At 45.3% G+C, this 16052-nt stretch overlaps 1 protein-coding gene across 1 annotated transcript in view; it reads left to right on the top strand.

The window, feature by feature from the left end:
- The first annotated feature begins 541 nt into the window (after positions 1-541).
- The window catches only part of NAT8L (N-acetyltransferase 8 like), a 58055-nt gene continuing 42544 nt past the window's right edge, over positions 542-16052 (top strand). Inside the window, exons 1-2 of the mRNA XM_051964385.1 lie at positions 542-1302; positions 4538-4702. Coding sequence (XP_051820345.1) covers positions 942-1302; positions 4538-4702 — 526 coding nt within the window. The 5' untranslated portion in view covers positions 542-941. The remainder of the gene's footprint in view (positions 1303-4537; positions 4703-16052) is intronic.

Genomic DNA, 16052 nt, shown 5'->3' with positions numbered 1-16052 from the left:
CGCTGCAACTCTCTCCACCTGTCCCCTCCCCCTCCCGGTAAATTACAAGTTCTCCAAAGGCCTTCCTTAAAACATCCAAAAATAGGATGCGAACGCCTAAAGTGCAACGGATAATCTGTCCCCCTCCCCCCCGTCACTTCCTTAAAGGGGGCTTCCCGGGCTAGGGAATGGGATACGACCTTCAAATTAATCAACTCTTCTGTGAGGGGAACGCAGCCACCCAAAACTGGGGGTTGGGGCGGGGGGAGACGGCGATTTTGGCAGGCTGAGGCAACGCCGCCTTATTTAACTTGCGCCCAAGCGCAACGCGTCCAGCGCTCGCTCAGGGCTGTCGCTGTCGCCGCCGCCAGTTTACCAAGACGCACACAGCGAAACCCTAGCTCGCCATCAAACTCGGTCTTTCTCGCCCCCTGCCTCGGCCGGGAGTAAGCCGGGACCACCCTCGACAGCTTAGTGAGTGTTATAGCGCCTCTCTGCAGGCCCCGAACCAAGAAGGGAAGGGAAAGGAAGGGAGGAGGAGAGAGGAGGGGATGGAGGGGGAGGGAGAATGACACACGCAAAACCGGAGAAAGGCACTGCTGTAGTAATTTGCAATCAAACGCCAAAGCGGGGGAGGTGTTTCTCTTCCCCACCCCTCGAGATCACATGGTGACCCTTCTCAGCCAATGCAATGGACGCTAGGACCCTGCGGGACCCCGGGATCCGAGATTGCACCGGCTCTGCCGCATTATAAATACTTCTCCAAAATGCACCGCTGTTCCTTTCTATCTTTCCAGCTGGTTCCATCCGTTTCGGGCTCATAAACGACCAACCACAGGCTTGGGGGGAGGGGGGGAAAGAAGAGCCCACTCACGGCATTCCTTTTAAAAGATATTCTAGTATTTAAGTTAATATTTATTTATTATTTTTTGCACACCTAGTCTCTTTGCCGGCCAGTTTGCATGCATTGTCTGTCTCCCAAAATGGTTTGCGAGACGAAAATCGTGGCAGAAGATCATGACACCATCCCCGGCGCCAAGAAAGACACAGTGATCGTGTCCTCCTCCCAGATGTGGCCCTCGCTCTCCGGCGGCTCAGCGCCCTCCCCGGCGCCGCCGATGCCGCCCCCCAGCGCGGCGGCCGGCGAGGTGGCGGGTGAAGATGGCAAAAAGGAGCACGTCTGCATCCGCGAGTTCCACCCTGCAGAGCAAGACACGGTGCGCCGCATCTTCTATGACGGCATCATGGAGAGAATCCCCAACACGGCGTTCCGGGGCCTGAAGCAGCAGCCCTTCACGCAGCTGATGTATGTGCTCCTGGCGTGTAAGTAGCCAATTTGTTCGCGCCACCTCCGCGGTGTGGGGTCCCAGGACGCGAGCACGGGAGGACCTGTCCTCCTTCCTTCCCATCCTCTCGTGTTCCGGGGCTGTATTTTTGGCGCAGATACTTGCGGAGCCCCACGCGCTACATCTCCCTTTCCTCTCCTCTCCCGCCGCAGAAGCAGCCGGAGATCCCGCAGTGTGCAAAAAACTCCCTCCGCATCCTGCCCCCGGAGCGCAGCACTCCACCGATGCATTCAGAATCCACACACACACACACACACACACACACACACACACACACACACACACTCACTCACTCTCATACACGCGCACACCACACACGCACAATGCAGCCAGTCTATAAACGGACGCAGCCAGATTCCCAGTTCTAGAAGAAGATGCACAATTTGCACACTCTCGGACTGGGGCAGAGGAGTTAAAAACAATTAAGCCCAGGGGAGTCTTTTATAAGCCGGGTGTCTCCGTGGGGTTGGGGGGCGGGGGTTGTGGACGCATTTCCTCTTGGCCGTAGGAGGCCTATCAGTCCCGAGGCTGCTGGAGGGGAGGGGGCAGCCGCCGGAGCAGCGGGGGGATCCAGGGCCGGGGTGGGATGTACAAGGAGCTGCTCCTTGGCGTTCTTTCTCCCTCCCTCTTTCGATTCCTTCAACTCTCTCCGTCTTCCCCCTACCCCCGCCCTTCCCCGTCCCATTTTCCCCGTCTTCAAGGGAGCTGTGGACGCTCTGGCTCCTGTTCTCCAGCCCCTCCGCCCCAGGGAAACAGGATTCCACCGTAACCTAGAGACCGAGGTGCGGGTCAGGTTGCGAGTGGGGCTGGCGGGAGAGCTGGTGCAATTCTCCGCAGCCTCCTGGGCTCGGTCAGCTCGCTGGCACAGTGCACTACTGCCCAGGGCCAAAGGCAGGCCTCCTGCCTGCCCTTCTTGGCCAGCCCCTGGGCCTGAGGAGGAGGAACTTGCGGCCGCCCTGGGGCAGAATACGTGCCAGGTCGCCCCTTTCCCTACCAGTGCCCTCTGCCGTGTGGGAGCTGCCTAGTTGTTGTTTTTCTTCAGAGACTGGGTTTGTGACGGGTGGAGTGGGAGGTGGGACGAGCAGTTGGGGGGGGGTCGATTTGTCATTTTCTGTTGAATCCAGTGGCACCTGAAGCTCCTGGGAGAGTCCCCTCGCTGCCCCACTCTGAGCACGTTCCTAAGCATGTTAGGTACCAAATTCTCTCTCTCTCTCTCTCTCTCTCTCTCTCTCTCTCTCTCTCTCTCTCTCTCTCTCTCTCTCTCTTCTCTCTCTTCTCTCTCTCTCTCTCTCTCTCTCTCTCTCTCTCTCTCTCTCTCTCTCTCTCACTGTTTTGGCTTTCCATTCTTCTCTTTCATAGTGTTAACTCCTTTCCATCTCTCTTCTTTCTCCATATCCTCCATCTCTTCTACTTTATTCTTATCTTCCCTCTTTATCCCCTTTCCTTCCCCACAGACTCTCCCCTTTTCCCTTTTTAGATTTTGCTTTCTCATTTTCACTCTGCTATAACCACCCACTTTCTCTCTCTCTCTCTCTCTCTCTCTCTCTCTCTCTCTCTCTCTCTCTCTCTCTCTCTCTCTCTCTCCTTGTTCTATTTTCATGCTCTTCTGACTTTAGTTGGCTTGAACAGTACATTTTGGAATACAGAGAGGTCACAGCCTATGGTACTCTTCTCTTGGAATGAGATGGGGGTGGTTAGTGAAGGTTGCAGGAGATGCTCAGGACGGTTGATAAGGGCAATTGATGCTCTGCCAGGGAAGTGTGACTATATATAATTTATCAAGACGGGGGAGGCTGCCTCAGCACAGCCCCCAAGTGTTAATTTATGAGGGGAAGATCTCCAGCTCCAGGAGAGACAGATACAAAGGAGAGACAGACAGACAGACAGAGAAAAGTGACAGAGACAGAGACAGTGGAAAGGGATAGAGACAGAAATAGAGACAGACATACACAGAGAAAGAAAGTCAGAGAGAGAATACTCTTTACTCCTAGGTTCAGGAGAGACTAGGAGAAGGGGAATAGTATCGGGACTTGGGAGGAATACTTAGCCATTCTTGATTTTTGAATGTCCTCATCCATCCCATTAATTATCTGTATAGCCAGCATGTAGAAATGCTGAAACAAGAAAGACTGCTTAAGATTGGGGTAGGAGATATACAAAGCAAGCTTCCACTGGTTCCCTAAACAGACTGAGAATGACCTTTGGCCTTAAGGGTTAGTGATATGGGTCCCCCCACTCCCTTTACATTTCTCTGGGATGAACCATTTTTCTTCAACAGTGGCTTGGGCAGTTCCTGGCCAGTAGACCTTCTGTTCTTTGCCTCTACTTCTCCATTCCACCCATCTCCTAAGCACTTTAACTAAGAGGAGAAAGCTTGGCGGAATCCTGCTGCATCTAGCCTTAGAGTTGGATTGGTTGCAGTTCCCTTATCTGGGATTTAGGAAATGTGCGTCAGTCCAACACACTCCAGGACAGGAATCTGGGCTTGGTGCAGTCAAGGTGCTTCCTGTTTCCTAGCCTCAAAATCCCGCCTGCCTGAGTCTCCCTCAGAATCATTGCTATCTATTTTGTTATCTCTTAATTTCTTTTCCCTCCTTGGGAGGCGGTCAGGAAAACTAGACTGGAATCCTGGCATTGACAAGTTGGAACCGTGACATGAAAATGGGGACTGGAATTCTTCTAGGTTTGAGATTCTGTGGCTCTGGGTCAGCCACTGAAACCTCTCTCTGCCTCAGTTTCTTGAGCTGCAAAATGGAAATATTGATACTTAGTTTATCCATCTGACAATGCTGCTGTGAAGAAAGCCCTTTATACACATAAAGCCTCAGTTTCCTTGTCTGTAAAACGAGTGGTTGGACTTAGTTGATCTTCCAGCTCTTAAGTTCCATTGTCATGTAAGTCCCTTCAAATTCAGAGCCTCCGTTTTCCTATCAGTATAGATTCATGAGCTGTTATTATTTGCCTCTAAGAGATGAGGGAAATACATCCTCCCCATCTTCAAATACCTTCTTGAGATATTGGGGAACTCGACTTTTGCTGTGGAGTGGCTGCTTTCGGCTGCTATGGTGAATTCTTTGTTGCAAGGTTATGGGACGGGGAAGGAAGGGAGGGAGGGAGGGAAGAAATGGACCCTGTCCTGCAGCCGCCGGCCTGGCTGGCCACCCCAGATGATGGGTTTGCAGTCTCTCCTTTTCCTCCCTTCTCTTCCGCAGTGCTGTGCTTTCTACTGACCAGATGTCTGTTGCTCACCTGCTTCGTGCCTGTCTTCCTTCTGGCTATGAGGTATTACTACAGCCGGAAGGTGATCCTCACCTACCTGGAGTGTGCACTGCACACGGACATGGCTGACATCGAGCAGTACTACATGAAGCCTCCAGGTGAGTTTGGGCTCGCCATAGCTGCGGCCACAGCCCCAGAGAGGCTGCCCCCGGGAATCCCTTGTGTGGCCAGTGCAAAGTGGGACCATTCCCTTGGACTGAAATGTTGCTCCTTGAAAAGATAAAAATGGAGAGCCCATGACCACATACAGAGGGTTTGGGCTTCTTGAGGCGATGAGATCTAGGAAGCAGGAGGCCTTTGCTGTTTCTGGGTACAACAAGGGAGCAAGCCACTCCCTAGCTCTGAGCCTCAGTTTGGTCATCCGTAAAATGGGGATAATACTTGTACCATCTGCCTCATTGGGTTGATTTGAGGAAAGTGCTTTGTAAACTTTAAAATGTTATAGATGTTTGAGCCTTTGTTCTTGGGCTCTCAGGAAGAGCCCACTAGGGGTGGGGCAGGAAAAATGGGACAAACCTGCAGCTTGGAGCTCTGTTAGGCTTTCTTGAATATGCTCTTTGAAGGCAAAGGTCAATGAGCAGATCTTTGCTTGGGCCTTGTATATAAGAATCTTAGGAGGTATAGATGGAGTTCTAGTCTCAGGATGAAAAAAACCTAGGTTTGTAAGCGTGGCTCTGCTACCTATCAGTGGCCTTGGTGAGTCACTTCTGCTTTCTTAGCCTCAGTTTCCTAATCTGTAAAAATGGCTGGTTGGATCTAGATGATCTTTAAGCCCTCTTCCTGCCCTACATCCTGTTATCCTGTAAGTCACTTCAATTAGGGCTTCAAGTTTTTCTACCAGTGTAATGAGAGAGTTGACACAGAGGCTTCCTGTGGCCCCTCCTAGCTAAAGGAAGAGGGAGGGAATGGTAAGGGGGCAAAGCTCTGAACTGTTGCTGTGTGAGTCAGAAAATCAGTTCATATACATCCCTTATTTTGATAGGTCAGAGTTGGGCAGGAGAGGTTTGCTAGGGCAAGCAGAGTGTTCTGACATGTCCGGTCTTCTCTGGAGCATCAGGTTCCATGATCTGTGTTGAGTTTTGATTGTCTTGGTTTCTTGGCAAGGTCTTTGCCAAAGGTAGGTCCCAAGGCTTATTAATTAGCTTTTTCTTTAGGCCTCATTGCTTGGATATTTTCAGTTTTTATGGAAAGGGCCATAGGAGACTGCAAGAGTGGTACAGTTGTAGATGGTGACCTTGGTCTTCATAGCTCCCAATCTATGAGTTTGACACTCAGGGAAATGTAGTTGATCATGGGTTAGACAGAGAAAGGTAGATTTTCCTCAGGGTCTGGCACCAGGACAATTGACTCCAGTGTTGTAGACCTCTTTTATTTTTGATATTTTATTTTTCTGTTTCCCACAAATGCTGTGAACTTCAGGTAGATCCATAAGGAATGCAGGCAGCTGGAACTTTGCCTCAGGCCCTGATCCTTGAAGGTGCTACTTTTCCCCTGCCATGGTCTAGACCAGATTGCCTTCCTGTAATTTATGGTCCTTTGCCAACCCATATCACCCCCCTTAAGAGTGGGTGGGGAGAAGGCAGCTCAGGGAGAGGGTGAGGGAATGGGGTTTCTGATAATGAAGTTTGGAGAATAGGACAGGTTATCCTCCTCTAATCTCCCTTTCCACTGTGTCATCTGGAAATCTCATCTATTGTTTACAAACTTCTCTCTTTCTCTGGATCTCTTCTTGCATTCTTCCCATCTTAGTGCTCACTCGGACTAGCTTTCTCCTGAAAACACTACCTCTCTTGGCAGCTTGGCAAGGCTGGCTGCTTCTTTCAAGCCTTTTGCACACGGAACCAGGAGGAAGAGATGGCCTGCTACCTCTTCCCTGGTGCTGATTTCCCATCCTCCCCCTCTCCCCTTGCTGTTATCACTCAGCAAGCAGCCATCTCTCTTTGAACTTTACTCCAGCCGTTTTGCTGTGATCTGTGGACCTCTGGAGTCATTTTGCCCTCTTTCCAATCCCTTCAATCCCTAGCTATTAGTCTTCTCCCTCCCTCATCCTTCTTTAACTTCTCCACCAATATTCATTGGCCTTAATAAACTCATCTTTGGGAAATCTCATCATCTTGCAAATATATGATGCCTTGTTGCTTCCATCTCATCAGTGACTGCTAATTGGGGAGTAGAACCATAAACTCCTCCATTTAAGGATGGGGACCAGAAAAGACGTGTCCTCAGATCTCTCATTTCCCACTCCTCTTTTCCATCTGGCTGCATTCAATTTAGACTTCTTTTATTACTCCTCCATCATCCTTCCATCATGGATACCTCATGTTTCCTCTCTTATATTTTCAGCTTTCTTTTCTGTGTCATCATCCTCATTCAAATATAAGCTCCTTGAGGGTAGGGACTGTCTTTTTGTATTTGTATGCCCAACACTTAGGATAAGGCCTGATACGTAGTGGACACTTAATAAAATGTTTTATTGACTATGGACCTCATCCTCCTCTTCAAATATCTTGGCCTTTCATTGTTTCAGTTTTCTACCTCCTCTAACCTATTTCTATTTATCTTAACCTTACACAGGAGTGATCTTGCTTTAACATCCTCCTTATTCCAGCTGGATCAAATTTGTCCCAGGTGATAGAATTTCTAGTCACGCTTCTGGTTCTGTCTTGTTCAGAAGGGGCTTCTGTTACTCCTGCTTGATAGTCCAGTTCTGCTGGTTTCCAGCCTTTTTCTCATTGGTTTCCGATCTTACCTGTGTAATCATTTAAGTTATATATATTTGATGAAACCAATAAGTAACCAGGATGTTTGGGACATAGGGACTTATGGCTAATTAAGTTTTCCTGTTAACAATGGCATATTTTCCTCAAATCTTTCATCATTATGAATAATTGCTATGATTTAAAAAATAATTCACATTTCTGTACTGTTTACAAAACTTTCCTCATTACACAACCCTATTAAGTCAGTAGGGCAAGCCTCATTGTACCCATTTTGCAGATGAGGAAATGGAGGCTTAGAGAGAAGAAACCCATGGTCACATAGAATGTATGTCAAAGCCAGGATTCGAACATACACCTCCTGACTCCAAGTTCAGTCCTCTTTTCTATTTATTAGCTGAAAACCTTTCTCAGATGTTCCAGCTGCAAACAGTAACAACACAGTATTATAGAAAAGACCTTGGATGAGAAATCAGGAGATCTGTGTTCAAGTCCTTGCTGTGTGACCATGTAGAAATCCTATTCTCTCTGCACCTCAGTTTCCACTTCTGTTACAAGGGGGTAATACTATTTGGACCACAACCCCAAAGGGTGAGATGGTCCAATGAGGTAACAGATTGAAAGGATTTTTTTTTTCAAAAGGCATAAAGGATAAAATGATGGCCTTGAAGCCACAGAGATCAGGGGTCAGGTCTCACCTTTGACACATAATCATTGGGCAAGTAATTTACCCTCTCAGTGCTCTAGATACCTTCTCCTCCCCAGCTCACAAGTCCCAGAGAAGGTGTGGCCCTGCATTGATGGACCTTGGAGTTCCTTATACTGGTGAAATCCTGGGTCTAATCTTTATTTGTATCTCCCAAGGAATGTGTTTGTTAATCAAAGTAAGTTAATATCATTAGTAGATCCTCAGGGCCATAATTCTTTGTGCTAGCTCTCATTTTCTTGGCTTTTGAGTAGAGAAAAGTCTTTTAATAAGGCTCCCTCTTCCAAGAAGCCTTCCCTGATGGCCTTTTCTTCTCTGTAGAACTCAGAGAACATTGTGTTTGTACTTCTCACGCACTCGTTGTGTATTATGTTTATGTGTGTGTGAGACTGCCCCTTTCTGGAATGTGAGCCACCCGAGCGGAGGACCGTGTCATGTTCCTCTTTTGTGTCCTTTGCAGTGCCCCCTCTCCAGGTCCTGCACATAGTACATGGTTAATTAACGTTTGTTGAAGATGAAGTTGGAGATGGGGAAAGTAGAGGAAACTGGGCTGAACGGAAATTCTCACTGCCCAGGCCTGTGGGTAGGGATGGAAATGTTGGAGGAGACTTGGCTGAATGTGAATTCTTAGTGCCCAGGCTTATGGATGGAGATGGAGAAGGTGTAGGAGACTGAGCGCCATGAATTCCTTGAGGCTTAGGATACTCCTGGTGAGTTTGTTTACTTTTGCTAAATCCCTTATATGTCCTTTTTTTGTGTGTTTTGTGTGTGGTTTTCATCTTTTTTCTTTTAAAAGTCGGAATTTCTAAAATTTTCATTTATTTGAGGGTTCTACTTAGCTAGATCTCCCTTTTAGTGGAGGTTTTGCTTTGTAGGGGAGACAGCATGGTATTGGTAATAGTTGGAAGGCTTGGATTCGAGTACTGCCAGTTACTCCTTTGCAAGCTGGGTTACTCTTTAGGCAAGTCACCTTACTCTTTGAGCATGTTTCCCCATCTGTTAAATGGATATAAAAATTCCCCCTCCAGGGCTATTGTTGGATCAAATTATAGCACATATTTTTATCTTGACATCCTTTGTCATCAAAGAAAGATATGATTGAAAATAGAGGTGAAATAGAGTCACTGGATGAGAGCCGCAGCAGTGGAAAGCCCACAGGCTTTATTGGCATTTACTTGATGGAAAGAGATTTCTCTTCATTCATCAGATGGATTCCTTCTCCCCACATCCTTTCCTGGCAGGGGTAGGGGGGACATAAACCAATGTCATACAGGCTGGCAACTTTGTCATCAGCACTGATGGAAGAAGACATCCCAATTCCTTGAAACACCTAGTTGGCAAAGCAGATAGGGCTTTGGACTTGAAATTGGGAAGATCTGAATTCAGATCATCCCTTAGACTCTCAGCTATGTGATCCTGAGCTTATGTAAATTTATGTAAAATAAAAATCTATAAAATCTATAAAATGGGGGTGATAACAACACGTACCTCACTGGGTTCTTGTGAAGATCCAATGATGTCATGTGTGAAGGATTTTGTGAACCTTTTAAATCCTGGCTATTATGCTATTCATTGGAGTATTGAAGGGTTTCAGGAGGGCTTTTAGAGTTTACAAAACCCTTTATTCACGATTGTCTGATGAAATTGTTGCTGTTCAGTTGTTTAGTTGTGTCCAAGTCTTGGTGACCTCATTTGGGATCAAAGAGAATGGAGTGGTTTGCTATTTCCTTTTCCAATTGATTTTCCAAATGAGGAAACTGAGGCAATCAGATCACGCAGCTAGGGAGTCAGAGGTCAGATTTGAGTTCAGTGCTTCCTGACTGTAGGCCCAGTGCTCTATCTATTGTACCACTGGTTGTCTCCTGATAAGATAAGTAGGACAAATATTATTTACATTTAACAGAGGAGAAAACTTAAGGTACTGGGATGAGAAGATGAAGCATTTGTCTAAGGTTTCCTAGGACTCATTTCAGGTCTTCTAAGATCAGTGCTCTTTCCTCTAATATTTCAAGGTCTGAAATATTATATACATTCAGGCTAAGTTTCACCAGAATGCTGAAGACCATTCCTAGGACAGTAGTGAGGGTGACATTGACCCTAATCACAAGCACACCCAGAGGCACCATATCTCCAATGTCCAATTTCATTTCTACTATACCTGGATTACCTTTCCTTTATAAGCAGAGAGCACTTTGACCTTGGGAAACTAGAAGAGAAGTAGAAAGGGAAAATTATTACACCAGGAGGCTTACAAATGTCTTTTTAGTCATCGGCAGAATACTTGTAGGAGAGAAGGCGGGAGTTGTAAAGGAGGACAATCTGCTAGAATGAAAAGTTCATCTCTACTTGGTGCTGCTAAGAGCTGAGTTTGAATCCCAAGGTGCCATACTTAATTAGTTGTATGACTCTAGAAAAAATGATTCTCTTCTCCGGACCTTAGAATGTTCACTTGTAAAATGGGAAGTATGACACTTTAGGAGTTTTGTAAGTCAAGTACTTTAGTTTATATTATAGTGCAATAGAAGTGGGAATTGTAATTAGAAAGAAAAGAGAGGCAGAACCTTGGCTGGGAACCAGGAGACCATGTTCTGGTGGTATTAATTCCCAGTGACACTTTATATCTTACTGGGAGACAGTCTGATAGTTTGCATTAGATGGGTCTGACTGTGATTCTGGGAAAGGTCTCAAGGGGTCTATTTGGCTCTTTTTAAGCTTAGGAAGAACCTGAGATTTTCTCTCTTTAGCTTCTGCTCAGGGCTGAGAAGATCCTGAGTCTAATAATGACCCATGGTCTGGACTGCAGTGAAGTTAATGCCTTAAATATGAGAGTGACCTTTACCAAGTGACTTGGTGGCTTCAGAATTCTGAGGGAAGATCCAAGAGTTAGAGCTCTTGATATTTTCTTTTCTCTTAGTTTTTCTGTCCTCTCTTCTGTTTCCTTGGCTGATTCACTGTGTCCCTTCCATATTTTGTAACCCTCTTCTCTTTCTATACTTTTTCTCTGGGTGACCTCATCTCATCTTCTGGCTTTAATTATCACTTCTATGCAGATGACACCCATCCTCTCCTCTCAACTTCTATTTTGCATATCCTACTTATGTCTGCAGAAGAGGGGTCATACTTATTTTGGGTGGAACCAAAAGGTAAAACCAGAAACAATATGTGGAATTTGCAAGCTCTGGATTTAGGCTTGATGTTAGGAAAAACTTTCAAATAATTAAAGCTGCCATCAGTGAGAGGGCAATTTCATGAGTGATCTCTGGCAGCAGAGAAGAGAGCTGACCATGGACCTAAGGAGGAATTATCTCGGGTAGGTGGGAATTGATATGTGGAGAGGAATAGAACCAAGGAAGTCACTAAAATATTTCACTCACAGGGTAGGAATAAAGTAAAGACTCTGAGAAGATTGGGGAGGAAAGACATTGGGACCCTGACCTCATTTATTTATACTCCAGGTTTGTGTCTGCTCCTCCACCTAATGCTGAGTGTGTTTGTAGAAGGTATCGCAGAGTCATGGGGACAGATGGGAATTGTTTTGTAGCTATTGGTCTTGCTGACTATACCTTCTTAGCAATGCCTTTATTTAAGCTAATTGTGACTACGGGCTGACTATTAATGGGAAGCACACTGGTGGGGGCTGGTGAGTTATAGTTTTTGGAGTGGGTCCCTCTGGAATCTTGAGATAGTAAGCAGCTAGGATCCTCTAAGTAATATTCCAGAGAAGTTCCTAAACTACCTTTCCAGCCTTATCTGTCGTTTCTTCTTCTTCATGAACTCCACTCCCCCCCCAAAATAGTACTATTCCCTATCTTTTCATCTTTTCATCTTATGACTCTGTGCCATCACCAAGAATGTCCTTTTACTTTTTCTTTGCCACTTCTTGGAATCCCTTTTCTTGGATTTTCTTGATCCTTGGAAGCCTTTTTGCTTCAGGGCTCAGCTTAGGTTCCAACCTTTCCTTGGGTTCCCTCCTCCTCCCCCAGCAAAATAGATTTTTCCTTTCCTCCCCTCACATTTCTAAGTACACTTTTTTCTGAGTCTCTGCTTTCATTCTGCCTCGAATTATACCCGCTTGTGTACAATGTTGCATAATAATAATAATAACTAGTATTCATGTAGCTCTTTAAAGCCTACAAAATGCTACAATATAAGAACAGTAACAACAGTAACAATGATAATATTTTATATTTATATTTATAATGCACTTATTTTGTGCCAAGCACTATGCTAAGTGCTTTATAAGTATGACTTTATTTGATCCTTATAACAATCCTGGGAATTGGGTGTTATTATTATGTCCATTTTACAGATGAGGAAACAGGCTAAGAGAGGTTAATACATATCTTACCCAGGATCCTATAGCTAATAAGGCAGGAGTTGAACTCAAGTCATGGTCCACTGTATCACTAGCTAGTTCAGAGATATAGGATGTCAAAAATGGGTCACCCCATCTCCACTCTATCTGTTGCTTTACTTAGCTTCCCACCTAGCTACATCCTTCCATTAGGTTATGGGCAGCCATTGTTTTTTTGGGTCTTTGTGTCTGTTTCTTCAGCATCCAGTTAAAGATGTTGCCCACAGTAGACACTGATATTTTGGTAAATATTGGTTGCACTTAGAACAGGGTTCATCCAATAGACCAAAGGCTTTTCTTTTTGATAGGGAGCTCAGTTCCTTTTAGGAAGGTGATGTGGATACAGTTAAATTGGTTGGGAACAGATATTCCTAACACTTTCCCTTTCTCCCACTGTTACACAAATCTTGTTCCAGTTCCATTTCAGAGTTTCTGGGTTGGATTCATGAATCCCCATATCTGGAAATGCTGGGTGGTACTCTGGCAGTCAGGCCTCTGGCCTTAACTTGCCTGGACACTGGTCAGCAGTGGGTTTTGTACGGGACAGCTGGCAGAACCTCTGAAAACTCATGGCAGAATCGGGAGAGAGCTCAAGTGGCCACTTTGTAGAGGGTGTCTTTAGTAATAATGTACTTTATACCCTCCTAACTCAGGGTCACAGTGAGGAGAGGGCTTTGTAAACCTGGAAGCCCCACAGAAAGAAATGTGGCTCTTCTTAATATAGAGCATCTCTGACATTCTAATTCAGAGCTGGAAAAGACAAGGCCCAGTCTCATCCTTTTACATTTCCTTGGATTGTCCCCACTGCTTCGTGTGGTATAACTATCACAATGCCCATTTTATAGATGGGGAAAGAGACTAGTTATTATCAATGGACATTTATATAGTCACTTAAAGCCTGAAAATCCATTTCAGGACATTTTTCACGATGTATAACCTTTGCAGGGATTATTATCCCTTTTTTCAGATGAGGGAACATACCCAGACAATAACGTGATAGAACAGTGGATCTACAAGTTGAATAACCTTCCCCCCCACTTCTTTCCTTCTCTTTTTCTTTTCTTTCTTCTCTCTCTCTCCCTCCCTGTTTATCTCTCCCTCCTCTTCACCTATTTCTCTCCAATTTCTTCTTCCTCCCCTTTATTTCCCCCTTTCTCTTCTCTTCTATCTTTGTCTCTCTCCCCCTCTATGTCTCTGTCTTTCTCTGGCTCCCTGTCCCTCTCTATTCTCCTCCTCCTCTCTTCCCCTCTCTTTCCTTCTCCCCTTCCCTCTTCCTCCCTCCTTTCTTCTTCCTTCTCCTCCTCTTCTTTCTCCTTTTTTCTCTTTCTCTCCTCTCTCTCCCCCTCTCTCTTTCTCTCTCTTCCCCTTCACTACCTCTCCACCTTTCCCCCCTTGTTCCCTGTTTTATTCCCTCTCTCTTCCCCCTCACCCTATTGTCATATCTTTCACAAGTCTTTTTAACTGTTATGTCCTCCTTCTGCCTTCAGACATGACCATATTTCTCTCATCTTTAAAAAAACAAATCACCCAAACTCTTCATTAGACCCTGAGATTTTCGCAAGTCATCATTTCCCATCTCCTCTCCTTTTCTCAGCTAGATTCTTGGGGAGACTTGTCTGACTCCCCTACTTTCTCTCTCCCTCTGTGACCCTTTGCAGTCTGGCTTTCTATCTCCTCACTCAGCAGGACTGTTTGCACTGGTTAGCCGCGATCTCTGAATGGCCCAATCTGACAGGCTTCTCTCAGGCCTCATCCTTGATTTACCTTCTGCATTCTGCATTGTAGACTGCTCCCTCCTCTGGGAGTTTTCATGATCCTATTCCTCTCTCCTGGTTTGCCTCCCACCTGCCTGACCCTACTGTCTCAGTTGCCTTTGCTGCTGCAATCCGTACATCATGCCTCCTAATTGTGGGTGCTCCTAGACCCTCTAGGTGCTCTTCTAGACCCTCTAGCCTCTCATTAACTCTTATGGGTTTAACTATTATCTTTATGTAGATGGAGCAGCTAGCGGGGTGTAGTGCATAAAGGGCTGGGCCTGCAATCAGGAAGCTTCATCTTCCTGCGTTCAAATCTGGCCTCAGATACTTACTAGCTGTGGGACACCAGGCAAGCCATTTAACCCCATTTACCTCAGTTTCCTCATCTGTAAAATGAGCTGGAAAAGAAAATGGCAACCCGCTCCAGTAAATTTGTCAAGAAATGCCTATAAGGCATCATGAAGAGGCAGACATGATTGAAATGACTCAACAAAATTCTGTAGTTGAGTCCCAGTCCTATATTGTCCAGTTCTAATCTCTCCCCTGAACTTCAAGTATTATATCATCATTGTCTATTGGACATTTCAAACTGAATGTCCCGGAGACATCTTCAACTAAATGTGTCTAAAACTAGATTTATTATCTTTGTGTGTGTGTGTGTGTGTGTGTGTGTGTGTGTGTGTGTATGTGTGATGGACTTCCAAGGACCCTTTCTCAGAATAATGGTTTTAAATGCATAAAACAAAACTCTTAGTCAGTGGTTCTCAAACTTTTGTTTTCTGTATCTTTATCCTATTAAAAATTATTGAGGATCTCTCCAAAGCGGTTTTGTTTATCTGGATTATATTTATAGACATTTACCATATTGGAAATAAAAACTATTTTTGAATTTGTAGACCCTCTAAAAGGGTTTCAGAGATCCCCAAGATTCTCTAGACCATACTTGGAGAACCACTGCTTTTAGTATTATAAAGAAAATCAGTTACATGGAATTTCAGTCATAAAAAGATTTGAAAAACTCATCAACTTCATGAACCCTTCCTCAAATCTTCTCCTCCTTCAGACTTTTCTATTTCTTCCAAAGGCATCACTGCCCTTCGAATGTCTCAGGTCTGTATCCGGATCTTCTTGAACTCCTCACTCTTTCTCCTTCAATGTAATCGGTTGCCAAATCTTGCTGTTTCCACCTTTCCTATATCTCTTCTACTTCTTCCTTTCCTCCTCTCCCACAGCTGCCACCTTAGTTCGGGCCCTCGTCACCTTTCACCTAGATTATTTCACAGTCTCCTGAATGCTCTCCCTGCCTAAGGTCTCTCTCTCACGACTCCCGTTGGTCCCCTGCTCTGCTGCCAAAGGAATTTTCCTTAAACACAAATATGACCACATGACTCCCCTATTTCACCAGTTCCATTACCTTCCTATTGCCTCTAGCATCAAAAATAAACTTCTCTGTTTAGCTTATAAATGGCTCCACAGTTTGGCCCCAGCCTGTCTTTGTAACCTCTTGTTGGATATTCCTGCTCCAAACTTTGTAAGCCAGACAGATTGGCCTTTTCTCTGGTCCTCACTCAAGATGCTCTGCCTCCTATTTCTGCACCTTTGTACTGGCCCCATCCTCCTTGCCTGGGATGCAGATGCCCTCCTTCCCTTCCCCTCCTGAAGGCTTATTTTAAGACACAGCTCAGATAATATCTTCTGCATGAAGTCTTTCTTTCCTGATCCCCTCAATTGCTAGGGTCCTTCCCTTTCTTTATAACCTTTCTTTATAAATTATCAAACAACCTTTCTTTATAAATTGTGTATTTATGCCATATAAATTTAAATATTCCCTTGTGTTTCCTGTTAGAATGGAAATGATTGAGAACAGGAATTGTTTTATTCTTTGGACTTGTGACTGTCATCTTAGCCAATTGA

The sequence above is a fragment of the Antechinus flavipes genome, chromosome 6 (genome assembly GCF_016432865.1).
Source record: "Antechinus flavipes isolate AdamAnt ecotype Samford, QLD, Australia chromosome 6, AdamAnt_v2, whole genome shotgun sequence".
NCBI lineage: Eukaryota > Metazoa > Chordata > Mammalia > Dasyuromorphia > Dasyuridae > Antechinus > Antechinus flavipes.
The sequence above is the reverse complement of the archived record's forward strand: the minus strand, read 5'-3'. Positions and strand labels throughout refer to the sequence as shown.